This window comes from Botrytis porri, assembly GCF_014898465.1.
Source record: "Botrytis porri strain MUCL 3234 chromosome Unknown BPOR_008, whole genome shotgun sequence".
NCBI lineage: Eukaryota > Fungi > Ascomycota > Leotiomycetes > Helotiales > Sclerotiniaceae > Botrytis > Botrytis porri.
In genome coordinates this window covers 184,664-208,417 of record NW_024066082.1, presented here as the reverse complement: position 1 = coordinate 208,417, position 23,754 = coordinate 184,664, and the positions used below count along the sequence as shown (strand labels likewise).

Below are 23,754 nucleotides of genomic sequence, written 5' to 3'. Positions count from 1 at the left end.
ATCTTCCAATACTTCCATCCTAATCAATACATCACCTCAGTCCCCTCTTCCCAACTAACATTGAACAACAATCTCTCTCCTCCCCTCAAATCCCGGTAGTCCCAATCGCCTCGGATTTCCCTTACAGCACCTCATAAAGCCACTCTCGCCGCCGCATCCCATCCCATTTCGATATTCCTACACTTAGTCTCCTCAGCTAACGATGCACCCTCCTCTAGAACTCTATCCACCTCTAGCCCATCCTCTTCTATCTCCACCAATCTCTCCATAACTCTCCCCACCGCCCCAGAAAATCCTCTTACTCCCCTCCCACTCAAATGGTCATACTTTCCCCCCTTCAACAACATCGAAACTGCAATTCGTCTTAAATCTCTATCTCGAACATCCCATCCCACAACCATCGATGGTATCACAGTTGCGAGTTCGAAATCTCCGTTTTCCTCTAAAGTTTTCCTCCAAGTCGGGGTTGAGCGTAGTATTTTAGCAATTTCTTTTAGCTCTTGTAATTGCGTTGAAAATCTTCCTTTGGCAACGTCAAGGCTATTAAGATGATTAGATGAAGCAATGAGGATGTATCCGGAAAGCCAATTCAGTCTTAACAAATATGCCAATAACAAATCCGCATCTTTATCGCAGTGGAATTTATCGTTGGATTGGCATTTCTTTTGGCGGTCTTCAAAAAGAGGCGAGAAAGATCGATTCCAGCGTTCATATTCCCTTAATGTTCTTTTCACCTCCTCAAATTTAGGATCAATATCAAAGAATAATCCATTATCGTGAGAACTATTTTCCTGGCCATTGTGGCATGCTGAAAAATCATGTCGTTTAAGAGTCGAAGCCAACCACTCCATACTTTTCACCATAACCCTTTCCAAATCATTCTTCGCCTCTGTAAGATTAGAAAATCGGCCCGGCATCATTTCAATATCTGGTTCTCCTAGACTTGTCCTTCTTTCATGTTCTGGTTTTGCATCCGCGTATCGTAAGATTCTAGATTCCAAGCGACAAAAGCATTTCAAACAAGCAGTTTCCGACATCGATCCGAGACGGCCACCTTGGGGAATATATGTCCTGACTACCCACTCACGAAGTGCTCTCAATCCCAAGTACATAGTCGAGACTCTTTCATGACTAATGACCTCGTTCCCTCTAGCCATCATACTAGAAAGTAGATGGGTAATAAGTGTTGTTCTGCTTTCCACGTCGATGTCAATGATTCCTGCGCCTATTCCTGGTCCCTCCGAAAATGGCACTGTTCTATTTTTCGTCAAACATTTCGTATTGCAATATTCGTGGTAAGTGGCCATGTGTCTGAAGGTTCCTATATGAACTCCCCGATTCTTCGGTCGCAAATCGAGAGATCCAATCATGTGTACAGCATCGAAAACGAGCGACGACGATTGACATCCAGAGAATATGAGACCCCACCAAACTTCAAAGTGACCTGAACTCTCCGTAATCTCTCTCACAAAGTTTCGGAAACATGTTTCAGCACTTTGATCTCTCCATGTCGAGGGTGGAGAAGCGGAAGATTCTGGCTGCGATAAGATAGAAGAGATCGTGGAAGCCACAGAAGTGGGGGAAGTAGCCGGACTTATGGGCAGATACCCAGTTCTTGGTATCAGCGTTCGTGGCGCGATGCTGGTTCCAACAGTGGGCTTCACACTGGATCTGTGAAGATAGGCGTAACCTTCGCATTTATGTCCAAATCTTACGCATCGCATACAACCTGGTTTTGCCTCATCGCATTTGACTCTTCGTGATCTGAAATTTGTTCAGCATATCGCCTTGGAAAGTATGAATGAACATGATTTGGAACAAGAGTGGCGGTGAACATACTTGCAAGTCAAACAACCAGTCTTGACCTTTGGTTTACTCGCACGAGAGCGTCTAACTCTGGGTTGTGATATTGGCGTAGTTGATGTCGGACACGTTTGTGGAAGAGCAAATATCTGGTTTGCCATTGATACAAATTCCGGCTATCGATTAATATCATATCATCAGCTTTCTGGTTGCTCGATCGTATTCTCGCAGCTCATTCACTCTGCTTATACATGTCAAACATGAGTGTTATAAAGCAACAAAAGTATGAAAGAATTTCGAACCATAAAAATCGAACTAATTTCAACGGGGGCACCTACATATACCATTCGATCCTGCGGCACACCATCTTCAAGCTGTGCTTCTTACACTAAGAGGGTGACATCCACCTTAGACCATGCTTGGCACATTTTCCACTTTCACCCTCCCTCCCGAGTTGATGGTTCCTCCCCAGTGTCCCCACAAGCGCTTACTGCTCAAGCTTCAGTTCCCCCCACCAATGAGCTCTCAATTACCCCCACGTTGGGACCGACATATGATCCATGATTGAGTCTTGTTAGCCAGTAAGAAAGATTCTTTACCAACAAGATACGAGAGAAATGTCCTGTCGATCTTTCCAAAGGGTTAACCTCAGTGGGAAGGATTAAATATGCCAATCATGCATCCTCGTAATAGCGACGAATAAGGAATAAACGTGGTGGGTGGATACGGGGCGGGTCTACACTGTAACCCTATTATTTCTGGCTGCAGTAGTTTGATTGCATCAATTGCTTGCGTGTTAGACTGCTTGTGAAGTTGTGATACCTCAATGCATCATGGTAAGCACTAGAATACCTTGCATTTGGCTATCGTATCACTTTCTTCTACAAATGATGACTCTCGGTATTCGCACTTGGATTGCTTTCCGATAGCGATAGAAACGATTCCATCTGAAAACAAACGCGGTAATCTACTTGAAACATTCGCTTTAGCACCCCAGCTGTCAGCATGCGCAGTACATCCATTTGATAAAGCCCACAAACCAAATCGATGAAGTGGTGTACAAGATGGTCAGAAAATATCAAATACGAGAAGTAAAAGCATGCAGCAAGCATGAAACATTGAAACGTTGAGGGCAAGTCGCGGCTCTTGGTGTTGAGGGGGGTGCTCAGCATTATACGGAGCAGGACATTTAATCCGGATGGAATCGCATGCGCATGCTCGCTTCTGGTGCTGAGGTTACATTGCCCACAATATTCCCGGTCATCGGGATTGATAGAAAATGAGTGACCGCAGTAGATTCCTTCCTCTTCTTTCGACAAGGGTTGTAGTTGAGGTACGATAACAACAAATGGTAGGACTGCTATACACAACCAAACGTTGGTTCTTAAGTGCATTATTGAATCGTTGAATAATAAAGGCGGGATTAAAGCTGAATCCGTCCCATTTGAACCAATCTACTCTATCGTATGATAGCCTTCCAGTCTCCAGTGGCGGACCAAATTTTGCCGTTACTACAATGTAAGGTAAGGCTATCGATTGACGCCTTCGAGGTGCCGAAGCGAACGCTGTAACGTCAACCAGGGGGGTACTTAATGACAGGAACCTTTATTGGTAATGCAGCGCATTCTGAAAAATGTTGGTGCTAATCCTCCATTCTTTTTATGCTTCCTTCGGCATATATAAACACATGATACTGGTTTTTGTAACCAGATAAATAGATACTTTTCTTCGTGAGATCGTTGAATAGCTCGTAATATTATAGTCGTGGTGGACGTGATCTACATTCGACCTTAGCTCAGCCTACAATGTCGCCCAGTGGCGGGAGCTTTTATTTAGGTCTTAGATGTCCGCCGAGTACCGTCGTGTTCGGTGGTGATTCCTATTGGTTAGTTTATCGTTAAGAATTCGAGGACTATGAATGCATCCTATAGGCCTTGAACATAATTGAAGCAGGCACGCAGTACTTCAGTTTTAATGAGTGCCCATGAATTATAAGATGGACAGTTCACGACTGCACTCCGGAATGTTCCTTGATCTGTGTGGTTAGCATTTGTCCAACACATAGGATAGTCGTCTAGTCCGGATCAATGAATGCACGACCGAGGACGATGGGAATGGTAGATGAATGTTAAAGGGCCACGATTAAGATGGCAAGCTGATATGGATGCCCAAGGTTACACGAAATGTGATGAGCTTTTTGACCAGCAAATGAGTAACGCGCGTGATGTGATGACGAGGTTGCTTAATGACAGGCTTTTGGTAATTGAACGTGTATTGCGGTCGAATTTGACAGCTTTGCAGATAGAACTCGGATCGAAGTTTAATTTGAAGCTTACTTGCATGTCAGAACTGCATAATCCAGCATGAAACTGTATGTGATTACAAACCGACAGCGGATGCACATTTTACCAATATCTCCGCCTGGCAGTAAGATGGAAACAGAGGTATCGATGCCTAGCCCAACTGGTATCACATTCATTAATCATTAGCCTATCCTCTATTTAAGGTATTTCCAGCGCCCCTAGAGACATCATTAGTGTGTATTCCTAAAACTGGAAAAGCTCCAACTTACTTTGGGTTATCCTCTGTAAATTCATCCCACCTTCTAGCCTTTTCGGTCTCCTCGTCCATTTTCTCAAAATCATCAGGATCAATCTCAGGTATAATACCACTTGCCTCTCCACCGCCCTCAATTATACCACCTCTCGCTCTCTCTTCTTCCAGATATTCATCTATCGTCATGGTTGGTAGATTATGCCCTGGTCTGAATACACCCTTTTGTAATGCTTGTCTACTTTCTAGCAGAGTAAATGGCCGTAATGGCTTCCCTCCGGTACTCAAGATTGGCCCTTTGTTATTTGTAGTTATATCTCTCATATCCAAGCGATCCGAGTATCCTGCGTCTGGTCCACGTAAACCTCCAATTCGTTCTCTGTTATCTGATTGCTGACCTTGGGGAACTTGTGGTCCCACAGGTGCCATAGCCAAGATCTCGAGTTCGCGGTTGATGGATTCGAGTGATTGAAAGGCATTGTGCGAACACAAGGATAGTTTAGCAATTTCTAATTCGCGAATGGCGTCTTCGTCGTTTTGTAGATAGGCTGGATTTGCTGCCAGAAACTACAATTGTTAGCATGTTGCACCAAATCAGAAGATATGTATGAGGGCTGCTCGGCATAGAATAAACTCTGCGTAAGCCGGCGACACATACATCCAGCTTCTTTTTAAGTTCCTTCTCCATCTTAAAATTTGCGATTTTTGCATTCCTTCTTGCAGTTGGATCTGTGGTGGAAATGGTTGAGAACGTAGATGGCGATTCTTGATATTCAGCATACAACTTCTTTTCTGCAGTAGATAGCATCTCATAATATCCTAGTTGAGTTAAAAATGCTTCATAACATTTTTTTGCCTCTTGCAAAATTACTTTTCGATCAATAGTATTTGTGGAAAGACGTTGACCCAAATCTGCGATCCTGTAAGGAATGACCAAATATCTAAACAGGGTCATCAGCTTACTGCCCTAAATCCATGCGTATGAACATACTGTATATCACTAGAATTGATATCTTCCAAAGTTTCGTTTGGGCTGAATAATGCAAGTCTATCTGCAAGCTGCCGACATTCTTGGTATGCAGTGAGCGCACTCGCAACATCGTCCTGATATTTTTCTGTATTTGTATCCCATGATGATTCAATAGCAAGTCTTTGGCGCTCTGCTGAACTGAAGAGGGTTTTGAGAGAACTATCTGCCATACTCAAGTTAATTCCAAGGATATCTGCGGATTTGGGGGTAGTCGGGAGATACTAGGTATACGATGAATAATTTGGGAGAGCTTCAGGGCAACAGTGTGGTGTTGTAGTGGGGGATTAGCTGTAAAGCCCAAAATTGCTGGAGAAATGCGGCCGCCTCCGATGGATGTCAGACCGCCTTCCTGATTTGATCAAATTTGGCAGATCTGTAACAAATTTCTCCACAATAGGTAAGTAAATCTACCTGGTAGGCACTCTACATAGTAGATGAATCTCAAAGAATAGCTTAATCGGGTAACAACAGTCGCGCTTTCGTTATACGATTCTTTGCTACAATTTATATATCTTCATTCTTTCTAAATCGGGGGAAAGATCTTTAGCATATTTCAGCCACAAGTGAATGACGCCCCACAGATGATAAGAAACTTATCAGCAGCAAAAAGTCTTGATTAAGGTTATCATGGAGGGGAAATTCACTTCTTCTCAATATCACAACCAGACAGCAAGAATTCAATTCCTCTCACCTCTCACCTCTCATCACTCTGCAAATATCTATTGCATCTTGAAAACCCTCTCCTTATCCCTTAACAGTGTAGTTGCGCTTTTCCTGCCTCTTTCCTCTTTTCCTGTTTTCTTGTTCATCATTTCTATATTTTGACTTCGGCCTACCAGTGTTGCACTATAGACCTCATCCCACCCTGCAGCATGCGCTGGGAGAGGTGCATGAATGCAACATCAAACAATTCTACAGCATTAACAATGGAAACTAATAGAAATCAACAAGCAGGAAGAAAAGAAATAGCTCCTTTAGACGAAGAGGACCTTTTATCATTTGATGATGTTGTTACTGCCATTCCATCTGAACTCTTGTCTTCTTCTGTCACTCAGTATACAATTCGAGATAATATACCTTCTGCAAATGGCAATGGAAATGCTATAGTAGATGTCAACAGTGGTTGTCTCAAAAAGGCTTCCCTATCTTCTCGTTCTACCCAATTGCAATCAACTTCAAAAGGCAATCAAGGTGATGCCAAAAGTTCTCTTCCTCTTTCACCTGATAGCAAAGTGGAATTTATCTTTGGACCTCCCTTAAGGAAGTCAGAGAGACCACTCTTTAATAAATCTTCTCGTTCATTTCAAGCTTCGAGTTTGTTTGCTCAACAATCTTTCACTAATTTAGGGCAAGGCCTCTCCACGCCGATTGCTAACACGACTATACCATTGCCCGAAGCAAGTTTACCAGAGGAGTCTTCAAGATCTTCAAGTCCTGATCTTATCCAATTCACTCCCCCAAAGCAGGATTTGCCAAAAGAGGAAATTCCCAAAGCTAAAAACCTCGCCCAAATTCACGCCTCAAAACTCAATTTCAGTTCAACCGCGTTCTTATCATTGAATCCTTTTCCTTCTTCAAGTTTGCCCCGCACAACAGAGGGGTTGAAGGGAAATTGGACTCCTTCTCCTATCGAAAACCCAAAAGGTCTCAATTCACAGATACTCAAACAAGCTATAATCAATACTCACCAGTGCGAAGGCTTTCAAGAGGTTTCCAAAATAGGTATACCTCAAGCCAATACCTTTGATAAACCTTTCCTTGCTGAGACCGCGGAGATGGTGTTGTCACAAGGTCCTCACCATGCGGATGTGGTTGCGACGACGGTTAGTTCTATGTATTCAGACTCTCCGTATTGGCTAACTGGGTCCTCAACAGGTCATTGACTTGGTTCCTGCACAGCAGTCTGCAATAATCGCCCCTAATTCAGCCAAAAGCTCTAAGATGCCAGATCCTGGAGTCCCTCTACACGCCAAAAATGACGAGGCAGGTTCTCCCGTTGTTGTACCATTTAATTCTGGAAACGAAATTCCTTCTGGAAACATTTCTTTACAGCTTGATTCACCATCTCTGGAGAAACATTCTGCTAATTTGTCGCCAATCAACCAAGTCCCTGCACCATTTGCACTTGCTACAAGAACAACCGATGATGTCTTCGCAGAGCTTAGGCTGCCTTTGCATCAAGCAAGTCACCAGGTTGACGATACACCTTCCTCTTCTCTTGATAATTCGAACACAAATGATAGAGTTCTAGACAATAGTCAAGGTTCCAACCAAAAAGATCTGCCTGTTGTCGAAGAGGATGGGGAAGAGGAAGAGGAAGAGGACATGAACCAAGCCATCCCCGATATTAAACGTATCTCGGCACGAAAGCAAAAGAATGCTGCCATATTTGACATTTTTCTCAAGGAAGCTAATAAACAGCCAAAGACGGAAAAGATTTCACATGCGAATGATGAAGCGATTCAGTCTACTCGGTGGTTGATAGACCAGGCAGAAAAACAGCATATTATAGAAAGCCCCAGGGACTATCAACTTGAATTATTTGAAAAGGCAAAGAAACAGAACATTATAGCTGTGCTTGATACAGGTAAGCTCTTCTTGGGTCGTTCTTTTCGTTTCAATCTAGCTAATATTTTCAGGGTCTGGCAAAACATTCATTGCAGTTCTCTTACTTCGGTGGATCATAGACCAAGAGCTTGAAGATAGAGCTATTGGCAAGCCTCATCGTGTTTCATTCTTCTTGGTAAGTCTGTCATAATACTTGATAGATCAACTCTAACATTTAAACAAGGTTGATTCTGTGACCCTTTGTCACCAACAACACTCGGTACTCAGAAACAATCTCAATCAGCCAACAGACATGATCTGCGGGCTTACGGGAACTGATCTGTCCGATCACATAAAGTGGAAGAAACGAATGGATGCGAACATGGTCATTGTCTGCACTGCAGAAATTTTACGTCAATGCTTGCACCATTCGTTTGTTACAATGGCTCAAATAAATCTGCTAATTTTCGATGAAGCCCACCATGCAAAGAAGGATCATCCTTATGCCAGGATTATTAAGGATTTTTATCGCAATGACACGGGAAAAGATTTCGCTCTGCCTAAGATATTTGGGATGACAGCATCACCTGTAGATGCTAGAGATAATGTCAAGAAAGCTGCTGAGGAACTCGAAGGTCTGTTACAGAGTCAAATTTGCACTGCAGAAGATCCCAGCTTGCTGCAATACTCAATCAAAGGCAAACCTGAGACTATTGCCTACTATGATCCGTTGGGCCCGAAATTTAATACTCCTCTTTATCTTCAAATGCTCCCGCTTCTAAAGGACAATCCTATCTTTCGGAAGCCATTTGTATTCGGGACAGAAGCTAGTAGGACTCTAGGATCTTGGTGTGTTGACCAGATCTGGACTTTCTGTCTTCAGGAAGAAGAGTCTAAGAAACTACAAGCAAAGACGGAGCAGGCTCATCATAAGAAAAGAGTCCAGGAGCCACTTGAAGTGCTAGAGAAGCGCAAGGAACAACTTGAAGAAGCCAAATCCATTGTCAAAAATCACACTTTCGAGCCACCTCACTTTGCATCAAGATTATCTGATGATCTTACAACAAAGTTTCACTATTCGAACAATTTATCTACCAAAGTGGTCGCTCTTCTAAGTATCCTCAAAGATCGTTTCCAGCGGCCCACCAATGACAAGTGTATTGTGTTTGTCAGAGAAAGATATACCGCACGCCTTCTAGCCTCGCTCCTCTCCACACCTGAAGCCGGTACACCATTTTTAAAGGTTGCACCGCTGGTATGTAACTGATTCTATTCACTGAATATAATTTATAACACTCTTACAGGTTGGTACTACGTCTGCTTCAGCCGGAGAAATGCACATCACCTTTAGATCGCAAACCCTCACCATGCATGATTTCCGCAATGGCAAAATCAACTGCCTTATCGCAACATCAGTTGCTGAAGAAGGTCTCGACATTCCTGACTGTAACCTCGTTGTAAGATTCGATTTGTACAATACAGTCATTCAGTACATTCAATCCAGAGGTCGTGCTAGGCATGTCAACTCAAGGTATTACCACATGGTAGAGAACCACAACGAGGAACAGATTCGTACAATCAAAGAGGTTTTGAAGCATGAGAAAATGCTAAAGCTTTTTGCTTCTGCACTTCCAGAAGATAGGAAATTGACCGGAAACAATTTCAATATGGATTACTTCCTTAAGAAGGAACGAAGCCACCGAATCTACTCTGTTCCAAATAGTGACGCAAAGCTTACTTATAGAATGAGTTTAACAGTCCTATCCGCCTTCGTCGACTCACTTCCTCGAGCCCCAGAGTCGGTTCTTCGGGTGGATTATGTCGTCACAACTGTTGATAAGCAATTTATTTGTGAGGTCATCTTACCAGAAGAAGCACCTATTCGTGGAGCAATTGGTCGACCAGCAACAACCAAGCAAGTGGCCAAATGCTCCGCAGCCTTTGAAACGTGTGTTATTCTGCATCAGAAAGGGTACATCAACGACTACCTACTTTCTACATTCAAAAAATCGGCACACATGATGAGAAATGCACTTTTGGCTGTGGATGGAAAAAAGCGAGAAGCTTATGATATGCAGACTAAACCAACTTTATGGTCTTCCAAGGGGAAACAAGGCATATTTTATATGACCGTCTTGTCTCTCAAAGCTCCAGATAGTCTTGACAAAGTATCTCAACCCTTGGGCTTGCTGACAAGATCTCCCTTGCCTGATTTGCCAGAATTTGTTCTTCATTTCGGAGGAGGACGAAACTCTCCAGTCTCGTGCGTACCTCTCGCTTCCTCAATTACGCTCGAAGGAAACATGCTTGACCAAGTCAATATGTTCACCCTATGTTTATTCCAAGATGTGTTCAGTAAAGCCTACAAATCAGACCCCGATAGTATGCCCTACTTTATAGTTCCTGTCAACTGCCGGAACACCATCGTCGACTGGAAATCACAAATCCCAATGTCAATAATTGATTGGGAGACAGTTGAATATGTCCAAGATTTTGAGAACAAGCAAGCCGATAAACCATGGGAGCACAAGCCATGGTTAGGAAAGCCCGATGATTATTTCAAGGACAAATTTATAACTGATCCTTTTGATGGATCTCGGAAATTGTGGTCCGTTGGTATCACAAAAGAATACAAACCATTAGATCCAGTCCCACCAAATACAGCCCCCAGGAACGGAGCTAGAAAGAACAATAGTAATATCATGGAGTATAGTTGTAGTCTCTGGGCAAAAGCTAGAACAAGACGAACTTTTGATGAAGAACAGCCTGTTGTTGAAGCAACCTACATTTCACTTCGAAGAAATTTACTTGATGAGTTTGATGGAGGAGAGGTCGAGACTTCAAAGAAGTGTTTTGTTATTCTGGAACCGTTAAAGGTATCGCCTCTTCCAACTACTGTGGTTGCAATGGCTTATCTTTTGCCTGCTATCATTCATCGAGTTGAATCATATCTCATTGCTCTTGAAGTAACTGACTTATTACATCTTGACATTCGTCCTGATCTTGCGCTCGAAGCTGTTACCAAAGATTCCGACAATTCTGGAGAGCATGGTGAGGAACAAACAAACTTTCAAAGAGGAATGGGCAACAATTATGAACGATTGGAGTTTCTTGGGGATTGTTTCCTGAAGATGGGAACATCAATATCCCTATACGGTCTGAACCCTGATAGTGACGAATTTCGTTACCATGTTGATCGTATGTGTCTGATTTGCAACAAAAATCTGTTCAACACGGCTTTGAAACTGGAGCTTTACAAATACATTCGGTCAGCAGCCTTCAACCGACGTGCTTGGTATCCCGAAGGTCCCGAGTTATTAAGAGGAAAGACAGCCACGGCACCAAATACCCACAAGCTCGGTGATAAGTCAGTTGCAGATGTTTGTGAAGCAATGATTGGCGCTGCTTTACTAAGTCATCACGAAAGCAAATCCATGGATAATGCAGTTCGTGCCGTTACCGAAGTCGTCAATAGTGACAACCACAATGCTGTTGTATGGTCTGATTATTACAGATTGTATGAGAAACCAAAATGGCAAACTGCCGTAGCTACAGCTGCACAAATTGATATGGCAAGACAAGTTGAGTCGAAACATCCATATCATTTTAAGCACCCACGCCTGTTAAGATCAGCTTTCATCCATCCGGCATACTTGTTCATCTACGAACAAATTCCTTGTTATCAACGTCTCGAATTTTTGGGTGATTCGCTGCTCGATATGGCATGTGTCAACTTCCTTTTTCACAATCATCCAACCAAAGATCCTCAGTGGCTCACTGAGCACAAGATGGCTATGGTATCCAACCAATTTCTTGGAGCTCTTTGTGTTAAATTAGGCTTCCATAAACATCTTCTGACACTCGATTCTCAAGTCCAAAAAATGATTGCAGATTATTCCTCAGATATCAATGAAGCCCTCATTCAAGCCAAAGCAGACGCAAAGAGAGCTGGTAAAGCAGAAGATGATTACGCTCGTGATTATTGGATCGCCGTTCGTCAACCTCCTAAATGTCTTCCTGATATCGTAGAAGCATTCGTTGGTGTCATTTTTGTCGACTCTGAGTATGACTACGATGAAGTTGAAAAATTCTTTGAAATGCATATTAGATGGTACTTTGATGATATGAGCATTTATGATACCTATGCTAACAAGCATCCAACCACTTTCTTAACAAATTTCTTGCAAAAGAACATGGGATGTGAAGACTGGGCACCAGTCAGTAAGGAAGTACCTGGAGAGGATGGTAGAAAGAACGTTGTGATTTGTGGCGTCATTGTGCATAATAAGGTAGTATCAACTGCCACTGCCGAAAGTATGAGATATGCTAGGGTAGGAGCAGCTAGGAAAGCCTTAGTAAAATTGGAGGGGATGAGTGTCCGAGAATTCAGAGAAGAATACGGATGTTCATGTAAGGGGGATGTTTTTGATGAAGAGGGTAATGTCGAATTTGTTGAGCGTGAAGATGGGATGGAGGGGGTTAGTATGGGATATCGAGAAGAGGTTGTTGGCAGTATTTTGAAGGAAGTTGAGGGTGATTTGAATGGAGGTGAAAGGGCAAATGAAGCTGCGGGGTCTTTGACAGCACAAAAACAAGAATTGCTGGAGATTTGAAGCGTGAAGTTATAGGCATGCAGCAGCAACAACAACAACGGAGAGATTTTCGATACTTCAAGCACGATCTTACGATCACGATACGAGCTCGACATGATTTAGCCTTTTGTTTGCGATGATGGGTAGACAGCATTGAGTTTCTCGCAATTCACGACACGAATTTCACGACCATGATTTTTACGGCCAGATGATTTCTTAGATTTCTAGTGAGCGGGGGGCGAAGACACGATAATATTCCAAAAGCTTTTCACCAGCGAGTTTCTTCTTATTTCGATCCAATGAGGTGTTTTTGCTTGAAAGCATATTTACATGAGATATCCTCTGCAGAGGACACGGCCGATTTTTTCATCGATCACAATAAGATGCGATGTGTGCCGCGATATGATGGCGAGTTCTCCTCACTTAGGTTATATCATACCAGCATGGATAATACATAGCTAGCTAGCCTGTTCTTCAATGATAGTTGAATAGCAAAGAGATATAGCTTAACCTTCTCTTTATGTATTTGTGGGGTGGTGACTGGGTTTTGACTGACTTGATGGTTTCATTATATATGTATATGTGATATCTCAGTAAATATTGAAGTGAAATTGAAATGCAACGCCAGAATGCTATTAATTTCGTGACTTTACATGGCATGAGATCCAAACTCCGATTTGAAATGCTCCTGCTTCGCTTTCTAAAAAATTGTAAAAGGGACATTATTTCGTCTCGTTGTGGGTTTTCGTATCTTCTCTTGATGACCACGGATGATAGTATGGTATGGTATGATACGATCTCGAAATTTCGGGGAGGCGTATCATCTCATCTCACCTCATCTCGTACCTCCGACTTTCCATTCCAATATGTATCCTCCTCCTTAAACCAAAACCCTCCTCAGCCCCCCCACACCACCCAAAACCCTCCTTCCACTAACCGCACATCTACCCGCGCCACTTTCCCATTTCCCTTCTCTTGTCTCCCTATATATCTCCTTCTCCATCTTATCTTCCTTCTCACCACTCGCTACCACCTCTGCTCCTCCTTTCATAAACGTCTCTTGTAACTCATGCACCCCCTCGATCCAACGATGAATACAAGTATAACAGTATACATAACCCGTTTGACAAGCCGTCGGGGTAGTGATTTCTTGCAAGCAGATCGGACAGTTTTCGAGAGACTCGGTGCTTGAGGAAGGCGCAGGGACAACGTAGATGGGGAGGTGGGTGAGAGTTGAGATGGGTGGGTTGGTGGGCTCCTCTGAGGATTTATCTTCTGGGGATGTTGGAGATGCGATTTCTGGCTTTGATGAGGATGATGGTTTGGAGGGAGTAGTGGCAGATGGTGTGTATGAAATGATAGGCGGTGGTAGCTCCAATCCTTCCGTTGCCTTCTTCGATAATTGTCTCGCAAAATCACTCGCGTGCCACCATTCCAAGAACTTGAGCGCAAAAATACTCGTTGGTAACAACAATTTCAATCCAGCCCCTAATCTTCCCATGGCTAATCTCGGATCCAACAAACTTCTTATACCCAAATTACTTCCTGGTGTCGTAGATGAAGGGGCATTTGCAAGAGCTTCGAATGCTTGGAAATCTGCCTGACTTAATCGTCGTATGCGAGTGCCTATAAGCCAGAGAAAGGGGTCGGAGTAAACTCCTGAACCGGATTTGGAATTGGAAAACAGGTAGCGTAGATTGAAGGCTAAGATGCTAAAATAATACGCGGCGTTGACGCTGGGGTATACATTTGTAAGAAACCAGCGATAGTAATGGAGAAATCGTTGGCGGAGTGTAGGATTTGGTGGCATGCGGGTGTAATTTGCGCCGAGCAGAGCGCGAGGTGCATTTATTTCTGCGGATTCATCGAGACGGCGTTTGAGATAGGGGATTCCGACCAAGACGGCGAGGTTCTTCCATACATCTTTTGTTGTGAGTTTTGTTGCTTCTCGTAGACTGGCGTTGGCGCCTTCGGCAGTCAATTTTAAGGAGCCTATCGCAGGGGGTAAGGCTCGTTCGCGTTTTAGAGAGTAGAAGTTTTCGACGAAGGAGGAGGAGTAGGTTGTTAGGTAGTGGTGTTCGATTGCTAGGAAGAGAAGGGCGTGGAGTTCGTGGAAAGAATTGAGGATTGGGAGGAGATGCCGTGGATGTCGATGGGTAGCGACGGTTAGGAGGTAGTGCAGCGATGGAGGAAGAAGAGATGAAAGTTGAGTTGAGGAGAGGAGTTCAAATAGGGAGGGTTTGTAGGGGTCGAGGGGTGGTTCGGAAGACATTGTGGATGCGCGGTGAGGTGTGTTGTGTGAGATATTGGATGGCTGCTTGGGTTCAAAGAAGCTGTACTAGACAGTCTGAGTTGCAATGGCAGACTTTGATATACAATGCAGATAGTTAAATTCGTGGGTTTCTTATAAGTTCGTGTGAATTCAATTCTCGACTTCGCGATTCGATTGTGATGAGCTTGTAGTTGAGAGAGACGCCAACGTCGAGACTATCAGATGAATATTGAAAGATATTAAAATTGACACTATTTGCATTTCATATGGCATAATAAACAGCCGCAGACATTATAGATAGATATGAAAATGAAGTTGAATGTTATAAGAATCTGTTAATGAGAAGCTCTCAATGTCTGAATGTATCGCGAGGCTGCAATGCCGAGGTTGAGAGATTGAAGTCCGTGATTACATAATTCAATCACGTGCAACTATGGTTCGCCAAGTTCGCCTAGTTTGCCGAGAGCGCCCCGCAAATTTCTACTTTCGAAAAAAAAACCTGGGGTAGCTCACACTGTCTCATGTACTTAGTCTGGGAGCTAGGTCTCCTAAGTCATGACTAGTTCATGACAAGAACAGTGATATCTAAGTTTCCAACAATCTGGCTGGATTTGATCATGGATATCTTAGGTATTGAAATCATTCTGTGTGTTCATTTCATGCTTCATTTTCCACTTATTCATTTGTGTGCTTGATCGGATCAGAATCCGAGATATCAGTCTACGATTTGACAACAAATTGAAAGATAAGTACACTAGGAATCTTAGAGTGTTTCGATCTGTGCCATCTAGTTGATCGATTTATAGACTAGTGATGCTCCGGTCTGAACCAGACATGTCCAAAAAATGTACTATGAGGTGTAGTTTTCTCTCAACTTTCTAATGACATATGAGAATCTTCAACACTTTTTTTCTCTCTCAATAGATTACCTGCTCCTCTGTTACACTTTGACATCTCCGTATCAGACGTTCACAAGTATTCATATACGTTCATATATTCATACTTATTCGTACATTCAAAGACATTTACACACTCGTATCTACTCATACTTGTATACGCGGGTATCATATTATAATTTCCTATCATTTCACACATTTACAAGATGTCTTCCTCGGATGAAATCATCAATCTCACCAACAAACGTAGCGAAAACTCAAATCTGACCTCTGCTTCCATTCCAAAGAGAAGCGAACGCTTGACTTTTTTCAATCTTCCAAGCGAAGTTTCACAAACTATATTCAAACGGCTTCTCAAGGAGGCTCAAGACAAAAGTTCAAGGTTCTCTAACTATGGAATTCAAACGAGACATATCAAGGATGCACTCAATATGCTATCGATGTCCAAGGATGTGCGAGCTGGACTTTTGCCAGAATTTTATCGAGAAACGCTCATTCCGATTACACTGGACCTCGAGGAATCTGATTATCTGGGATTTCCTGAGATTTACGAATCGGACGGAGGCTGGATAGATACAGTAGAAGCGGCAGACTTCAATTTCGAAGCAATACTGGCCCAGAATGAGCATGAAAATCACCCTGGCCGAAGTGAAAGTGATCGACAGAGATTGGACCACTTTTTAGTTCATCAAGGCAGTCAAATCAGGCGCATCAAGTTGAACATCAGTAGTATTGGGGATTATGCTGGCTCACTCTTAACTGAGGACGCGGACTCTTACAGACTGTTTGAGGGGAGAATCCAAGAAGTTATCGGGCAAATTTTGGGAAACGGGGAGGGAGGAACACCAAGAACGAGGAAAATACTCGAGCTCAGCCTGTGTGTTCAGCCAGACCGTGACTACCCCATAGAAGAAGATGAAGACTACGATCGATACAAATTTGAATGCGCGAGCTTCAATACTGTAATGTCACTTCTCGAGCCATTGAGAGAGCATCTCGATTCGAAACAATGTGCGAAGTTGGATTGGAACGGCCTCTATGTTCTCAAGGCTACAGACATCAATTGCGGCATCTTTTCTAACGGGAACATTTCATTTCTCAGGGACATGATTGATGATCTGACATTAGAAGAACAGAACGCACGAAAGCAGTGGGCAGAAGAGCAACTGTTACGAAATGTCGAGGTAGACAAAAGTCTCGTGGCATTGCCTGTAGAGAGGAATGAAGATCAATGGATCAACTACTGGAGGAATCACAGGGACGTAAGCCCATACCGTCTAGCATGTATCAATTTTCTATATCCTAAGGGTATTGCTCAGGCGCGCACGACAAGTCCTATAGAGTCTGAATGGGTTCTAAAGATTCTAGAATCGTCTTGTTTGGTATGGGATATTCATGAAATTCGACTCGTTCTTGATTTATTGCGTGAGAGAAAAAGAAAGCATCTTCTTGAAAACTAAATTGTCGATTCTATTCACTTTTGGAGTTTGGAATGGGAACAACGTTTATCTTTTTGTAATTCTCGAAGTTGATTTTTTGTAACAGGATGATTCCAAAATTGAGAGTTGGAATCTTCTTCACTTTACCTTATGTACTTATATCATTTTTGCATAGCACCTACAGATATCAATAGCGGATGTCAATAGTAATGTAATAGATTGGACAATTATTCGGAAACCATGTCCTCTTTCTTGAACACAAAACAAAGTCCAAGAATAGTGAAAATCATAATCTGCGAAACATAAGATTTTTAAGAAGATATTATATACGTCATTTTCTGGACCGGAATAGTATTTTTCTACCCGTTCGGGACGGAACGGAACGCAAATAATCCGTTCTGAAGCTCTCACATTGTGTAATAATATATAATATACCGGATAATGCCCAGACAATGATATTCCTTAAAATTAGGGTTTGGTGTTCGCATGATTGGTGAACCGAAAAAAACAGACCTAATGAACATAATTCGGCAAAAATTTCTAAGTGAAAATCTGGAACGGCTTCGCTGTAATTGAATAGCTTAGTGAAATTTGATTTGTTTTTAAATACTATCTCACTCAATATTGGTTTAATTAGAGAATTTATGAGCAGCATTATCGAACCATTTTCTTGTGGATTAATGATGTAGGAAATCCGCTCGCTTATATCAATGCCATCTTGTTTCAAAATTCTCAACCCTTCATCTACTCAATTCCTCACATTCACTAAATCTCCTATTTTTCACATCAAACACCCTCTAACTCAACCCCCAAAAATCACATCACCCAGAAACACCATCCAAAAAACCCCAAAACACATACTCGTACCCACGAGCCACATAACATAAGTGATGTAAAGCAAAAGCGCCAACAACATTCACGGCACAAATTTGTGGGACCCCTTAACCTAAGCTTATCCCGGACAGTACAGTATCAGGACCCATTTTTATAAGGCTGATTTAACCTACAGTGATTAACGACTGCCTAGAAATTCTACTGAAAAGGAATTTTTGAATTTCTTTTTCCAAGAATTATTTACTTTTTGGGTTGTGCCACTTCTTTAGCTATTTTTTCTTTTGTTCGAACTTCGACCGTCGCGGATTTTTTGGTTAAAGTTGCGTTGTTAAATGTGTACATAACCTTATTGGCGACATTGAAAAGATTGATGCTATCATTATGACCTCTCAGACCCCTTCTCATATACCCGTTCAGAATAGGGACTCTACGATAATTGGTGAATCAACAGAGATTGATCACTCCAGTCCATTATTAGAAGATCTCCAAAACATAAATCCCTCCTCAAATACCTGCACCACCACCACCCCCTCCTCCTCCCCCCCCCCCCATTTCCCAAACCCCTCACTCCCACAAACCCACCTTCCAATCCATCACCCTCACCCCTCACCCCCCCAAACACTTTCCTCTCCAAACTCCTCACCTGCAACGGCCACCCCTATAAAGACCACTGGGCCTATTTCATCCGCTCCCCTTTTCGTATCCACATCACCGGAGATGTGAGGAATGGATTTCGTTTTGAGATACAGAAGGGGTACAATTTATATACTACGGAGGATATTCCTACCAAGAAGATCCCGCTGCAATGGGTTGATGGGGGAAAAGAATTGGATGAGGAGGATTGTGAGACGGATGTGGATGCAGATATGTACGATCGAACGATTCGTGCATTTGAGAAAAGTGTAGAAAAAGCAGAGGTACCGAGGAAAACGTTGAATTCTGTGGGAGATGAGGTTTGTGAGATTTTTTATGTTAGTTATTTAATTCTGTTCGAGTGAACGAGACTTTTTATTCTACCCCCTCCTCCACCACAGCAGATTACTCCATATTCACATCCACATCACATTACACATTACACATTACCATACCATACTAACACGTCCCTCCTCCTCCAAGACACAAACCCAAACAGGCAAAAAAATTAACCCAGAAAGATTGTCAATCATGGCTTGTAGAAGCCGCAGACTACTTAGTGCGAGATGGGATTTTCGAACCTGAGATTGCGGGGTTTCTTTATGCGGTTAGATAGTGATGTTATTTTACTGTACCGTGTCATAGAATGCCAAATTAGGTATTAGATGGAGAAATCATATTATATCATTCTTCGGAGTTAAAGTCAGAGTTAACCATATGAGCCTTAAAGTCTCCTCTTATTCCTTTTCTCCAGGGAAGGACTCAAAAAGATAAATAGCACAAGTAAAGAAATCAATAGATTTTCCTTCCTACGCTTTTACCAAAGAATCTTTCTTCCAATGAAATACCTGGACACATACGTACCTACCTACCAACCCCGTAACCAATAGTAACCCACAATCATATACTCCCCCCCCCGGCATCCCATTCCAATCTATCCTATGCTATCCTATGCTATCCTATTCTATCTATCTATCAAGAATCACTCATTAGTAATATGTCAATCAATATACCATTCTATACAAACATACATACATACATATCACAATACTATACCACCTTCCTTCCAATTTACATCTCCATCTCCAAAGTACAGTGATAACTCTCGAGACAACTCTCGACACATAACCCCTCAGCCATAATCACCATCCCCCTCATATCAAGAACTACATAACAATCACATAATCACATAATCTCAAATGTTATATCTTAAGAAAAAGCATTATCATCATATTCATAATACATAACATCCATTCCCTATCCCACTTCCCCCCCCCCCCACCTTCCCTTCCCTTCCATATCCTAACCTCCTCCTCTCTCCCCCCCAAAAACAACAAAGCAAAAAAATAAAAATCGGCTCGATTAAAGTCCGATGTACCCATCCCATCCCGTCCAATCCATCCCATCAATGCAATACTCAAGTAATCAGCCCTTGATACTTATATATCCATATCCATATTCATATCCAATCCATCCATGCTTTTTTCTCAATTCCGGTCTTTATTAAGACCCATGCTGTCATCCATCCAGCTATGACGATGACGACGCTATCCTTCCAAACAAAAAAGAAAAGTGACAAAAGAAATTGATAATCTGTGAGATTATCACGAATGAATGAATGCTTTCCAATCCAAGAATTGATTTCTCCCCCACCCCTCTCTCCTCTCTCAAAACCCAAGCGAGACCTCCAAACCCAAGCCTAACAAATCCACTGCCCCAACCCCAACTCTCCCTCCCAAACCTTCCCCCTCCTCCTCTCCTTCCTCCTCTCCTCATCCAAATCCAAACCCAACCCCCTCTCCTCAAACTCCACCCCAAACGTCTCCGTCTTCTCAATCTCTAACTCCCCAATCGAAATCATCGATGAGAGACTATTACACCTAGTTGCCTCCCCACCCATCGCCATACCAATCCCACTTCCGCGGAGTCCGAGACCCGCGATGCGATTCCGAGAATCGATGGAATTGCGGGAGTCTTCGAGGATGGTGTGGTTAGAGGATGAGAGGGAGAATGCTGCTGCGGTGGAGAGACCAGAGGTGGAGAGTCCGGAGGTAGATCCTTTGCGGGAGGTGGAGTAGGAGGAGTGCGAGCAGTGGGAGGAGGTGATGGAGGTTATGGTTGAGGAGGAGTGGATGCGGGGTTTGGAGTCGAAGGTGGGTGAGGGATGGGGGGAGTGGAGAGAGGTGCTGGATGGACTTGTGGATAGACTTGTAGAGCGCGAGTTTGAGCGTGATGAAGATAGAGATTTGAGCTTACTGGAGGGTGGGTATTAGCGTCAAATATGAGGAAAGATATAGCATGGGTGAACTTACAAGAGTTTTTTTATTTTTTGGATATTGGACGTCGATGACGATGATGATGATGAGGAAGGCATTTTGATTGTGCACAGGGATGTAATTTGATTTCAGATTGAAGAGATTCAGTGTTCAACTTGTGTGTATTGGAATGATATGATTTCAAAAGGAATTCTCTATTTCCAAAAATATATCGACGGGTATAAGTAAGAACTTAAATGGTCTTCCCATTCTTCTAGGAAAATCATGCCATATAAGTAAAAAAGAAATACCACGTTTGAATGCTCCAAGCTTCAGGCACGGAAACTCTATCCAATACTTACTTTGCCATAACCGTACGATACTCATGTGTCACTCACTTGGCTAAGGACTAAACGATCGCAAGCTCTAGATATCAAGGAAATATCTATCCACACACTAACAATAATTTCATGGCGCTTGCTTCGGAGTCTGCGTGCCCAGGATCGAGCCTTAGTTGAGAGATCTCGAATTTGACTACATATCAAAGTCATCTGTTGATTGATGCGTTTGCTAAGCATAGTACGTGAAAACTATAAAATATTTAGTCAATAAGCTTGGCCTTGTATGAAGCTTGTGCATCTAAAAACTTTTCAAGCAAGCCGGGCGTTTGTAAACTAGATGATTTTCTAAGGTTGATGGTCCACTAGGCAGAATGTATGATTAAGGCGCAGAATGGTCGGGGTGCAGAAACATTTGGGTTTAGGTTGATTGGAAGACTGCATCTCGGTTACACGAACGATTGGAGTCCCAAAAACCTTACTAATACAAACCTTAAAGAAAGTTCACGCACAGACGCAGGTACAAGCATTGGCCAACTGCAAATGGCTATAGCTTCTAGACTTGGTAGATGAACTTGTTGATCATTGTATGACTACTGTACATTGAGACAATGATAGGCTGAAGTATGCGACAGAAATTCCATATCTAGCTCACGCGGTTATGGCGGATGGCGTGGCTCGTGACATAATGGGTACAACCGAAGCTTGAAGGTTCACATTTTGTCCTTAGCTCTAGACACAATATATACCTGCAGCTGTACTGACACTAGTAGCTTGGTATGGAACGGTTATCGAAGGATGTTGCGGAGTGCATTTGCTTGCGAGTGGTGATAGAGTTCATGTATACGATACGCAAATACATCCCCGAAACTTTGGGCTTCAAAAGTCAAGATTTAATAGAGAAGGATACGATGAATAATACATGGAAGACTGAGATTGCACTAATGCAACGTCGATCGATCTGAATCTGTAAATTAAATGAAAGACATTATGATGCACAAGGACAGTAACGGTTTGTATAGTAATACTTTGTCATCTAGTTCGTTAAGTCGAAAGCTGTGGGACTTCCTATTGGACCATGTACGAAGTTGTTTGTGAGTGGAGGATATGGTCCAGGATGACAATGATAGATGGAGGTCGAAGAGCGAGGAGTAAAGAATTATGGATAAAGAACGGCCAATCCGAGGTTGCAATGATGATCTTCTTTGACAAGCTTTTCATAATACATTATACAAGCCGTCTAACCAAACATGTATAGTACAAGGTAATCATGTACGAACAAATCTTCTACATGATATCCTTAACAAGATTCCCTCAGGCTGCTAGTTTTGCGATGGATTTTATGAAGAGATAAGCAACGGGTGGCGCATTTTAAACAAGTTTTGACATGTAGACCATGTGATTTCGTAAATCTACTAACATACTATGTGGTGTAAGGCTGAATCATCTGCATTCGGGTACCTGAAAATTGAGTACAACGTTGGAAATATGTTTTGTTTTTATGTTTTGTTTTATGAGGATTATGCTTTGAGTGGAGGGATACGATATCAAAGGTATGGCAGATGAATATCTACCGCTCTGCAACTCCCACTAACGGGAATGAAAGGGAGATAACAGGAGATCAAAAGGACTTGAAATATTGCAAGGTACTTCCTCATCCTCCTTACAACATACGCGTCCAATAAATAAATTAAATCTATTCCCGCCAACTAGCCTGATACTGAAAATCTTGACTATCACAATCGATAACTCGAACAATAAGCTGAATGAAGAATTATCTTCTAGTGAGTGCGTTGCATATTCACATAATATTTTTCATGGTAGGATGGCTCAAGGACGGATCTGAGTACCGGCCCCCTAAAATCTTCATGATATGTATCCGCTTTTGAGATGGCATTGAACTACCAAGCTTATGACAATCCGGAATATGATAGACAGCATAAAGTCTCACACTAGTACCCTTTGTTCTTAGTGCTGAAAATCAGTGATCTAGGTCGATCTAATGAGAGCGATAAAGCTTGGGCACTTTGAGTCTTTGCGGAGTCATAAGTGTATATCTATTCACGAATCATGATTAATTAGTGTTGATAGCCCTATGCTCAGAGAATTCGACCTCATATCAACACCATGTTTCGAATTTCGTCCGCTAATTGTAGATTGCTTCGAATATAGCGGCATTGATATCTTTAGATGATCATCCTCAAAACTCTAGCTAACGGGAATAAAGAGACAATCAGTGGGAAATAGACGAACAGAAACTATTCTCGCGCTCTTCAGACGGAGTGGAGACCATTCAAAGTATAAAATTTTGACATCATACCAAGATAACTATCCAAAATCTAGGCAAACTCTCTAGTGAACAGTCAAACCTAAGAAATCAGGAGAGAAAATGTCGGACAAGACCGAGAGCTAATGCAAAATAGGTTTGGGGACATACGACTTCTGTTGATCTGCTGTCAACTCGGTCTTTGGTCTTTGACAGATGAAGACTCTGAGCGGAGATCTTTCTGTATTTCGAGTTCTGACATCTTCATTGGACTGGAGGGATTTATTTGTGGTGTA

The 23,754-nt window shown here is 42.5% G+C and overlaps 5 protein-coding genes across 5 annotated transcripts; 2 read left to right on the top strand and 3 right to left on the bottom strand.

Moving 5' to 3' along the window:
- Nucleotides 1-131: 131 nt before the first annotated feature.
- On the bottom strand, nucleotides 132-1,964 carry EAF01_006232 (uncharacterized protein; the record flags this gene model as incomplete). The annotated part of the gene is made up of 2 exons (XM_038914486.1): nucleotides 132-1,764; nucleotides 1,840-1,964. The coding sequence occupies 2 exons, from the start codon at nucleotides 1,962-1,964 to the stop codon at nucleotides 132-134; spliced, it is 1,758 nt and encodes a 585-aa protein (XP_038769441.1).
- A 1,556-nt stretch (nucleotides 1,965-3,520) lies between these two features.
- On the bottom strand, nucleotides 3,521-5,653 carry EAF01_006231 (uncharacterized protein). The gene is made up of 5 exons (XM_038914485.1): nucleotides 5,348-5,653; nucleotides 5,015-5,297; nucleotides 4,376-4,923; nucleotides 4,191-4,324; nucleotides 3,521-4,134 (listed from the first exon to the last, which is right to left on the bottom strand). The coding sequence occupies exons 1-4, from the start codon at nucleotides 5,554-5,556 to the stop codon at nucleotides 4,294-4,296; spliced, it is 1,071 nt and encodes a 356-aa protein (XP_038769440.1). The 5' UTR covers nucleotides 5,557-5,653; the 3' UTR covers nucleotides 3,521-4,134; nucleotides 4,191-4,293.
- A 659-nt stretch (nucleotides 5,654-6,312) lies between these two features.
- Nucleotides 6,313-12,546, top strand: EAF01_006230 (uncharacterized protein; the record flags this gene model as incomplete). The annotated part of the gene is made up of 5 exons (XM_038914484.1): nucleotides 6,313-7,209; nucleotides 7,262-7,973; nucleotides 8,026-8,129; nucleotides 8,178-9,188; nucleotides 9,238-12,546. 5 exons carry the CDS (start codon nucleotides 6,313-6,315, stop codon nucleotides 12,544-12,546), a joined length of 6,033 nt encoding a protein of 2,010 aa, XP_038769439.1.
- An 859-nt stretch (nucleotides 12,547-13,405) lies between these two features.
- On the bottom strand, nucleotides 13,406-14,797 carry EAF01_006229 (uncharacterized protein; the record flags this gene model as incomplete). Its single annotated transcript, XM_038914483.1, has 1 exon — nucleotides 13,406-14,797. One exon carries the CDS (start codon nucleotides 14,795-14,797, stop codon nucleotides 13,406-13,408), a length of 1,392 nt encoding a protein of 463 aa, XP_038769438.1.
- A 1,102-nt stretch (nucleotides 14,798-15,899) lies between these two features.
- Nucleotides 15,900-17,153, top strand: EAF01_006228 (uncharacterized protein; the record flags this gene model as incomplete). Its single annotated transcript, XM_038914482.1, has 1 exon — nucleotides 15,900-17,153. One exon carries the CDS (start codon nucleotides 15,900-15,902, stop codon nucleotides 17,151-17,153), a length of 1,254 nt encoding a protein of 417 aa, XP_038769437.1.
- Nucleotides 17,154-23,754: the final 6,601 nt, after the last annotated feature.

Excerpts from the sequence above, each read along its gene's own strand:
- EAF01_006231 (XM_038914485.1), bottom strand. The coding sequence starts at position 5,556 with ATGGCAGATAGTTCTCTCAAAACCCTCTTCAGTTCAGCAGAGCGCCAA. Across the intron at positions 5,298-5,347 it reads ATCAATTCTAGTGATATACA|ATATTTGGTCATTCCTTACA; the intron begins GTATGTTCATAC and ends GACCCTGTTTAG. Across the intron at positions 4,325-4,375 it reads TTTACAGAGGATAACCCAAA|GGGCGCTGGAAATACCTTAA; the intron begins GTAAGTTGGAGC and ends TGATGTCTCTAG.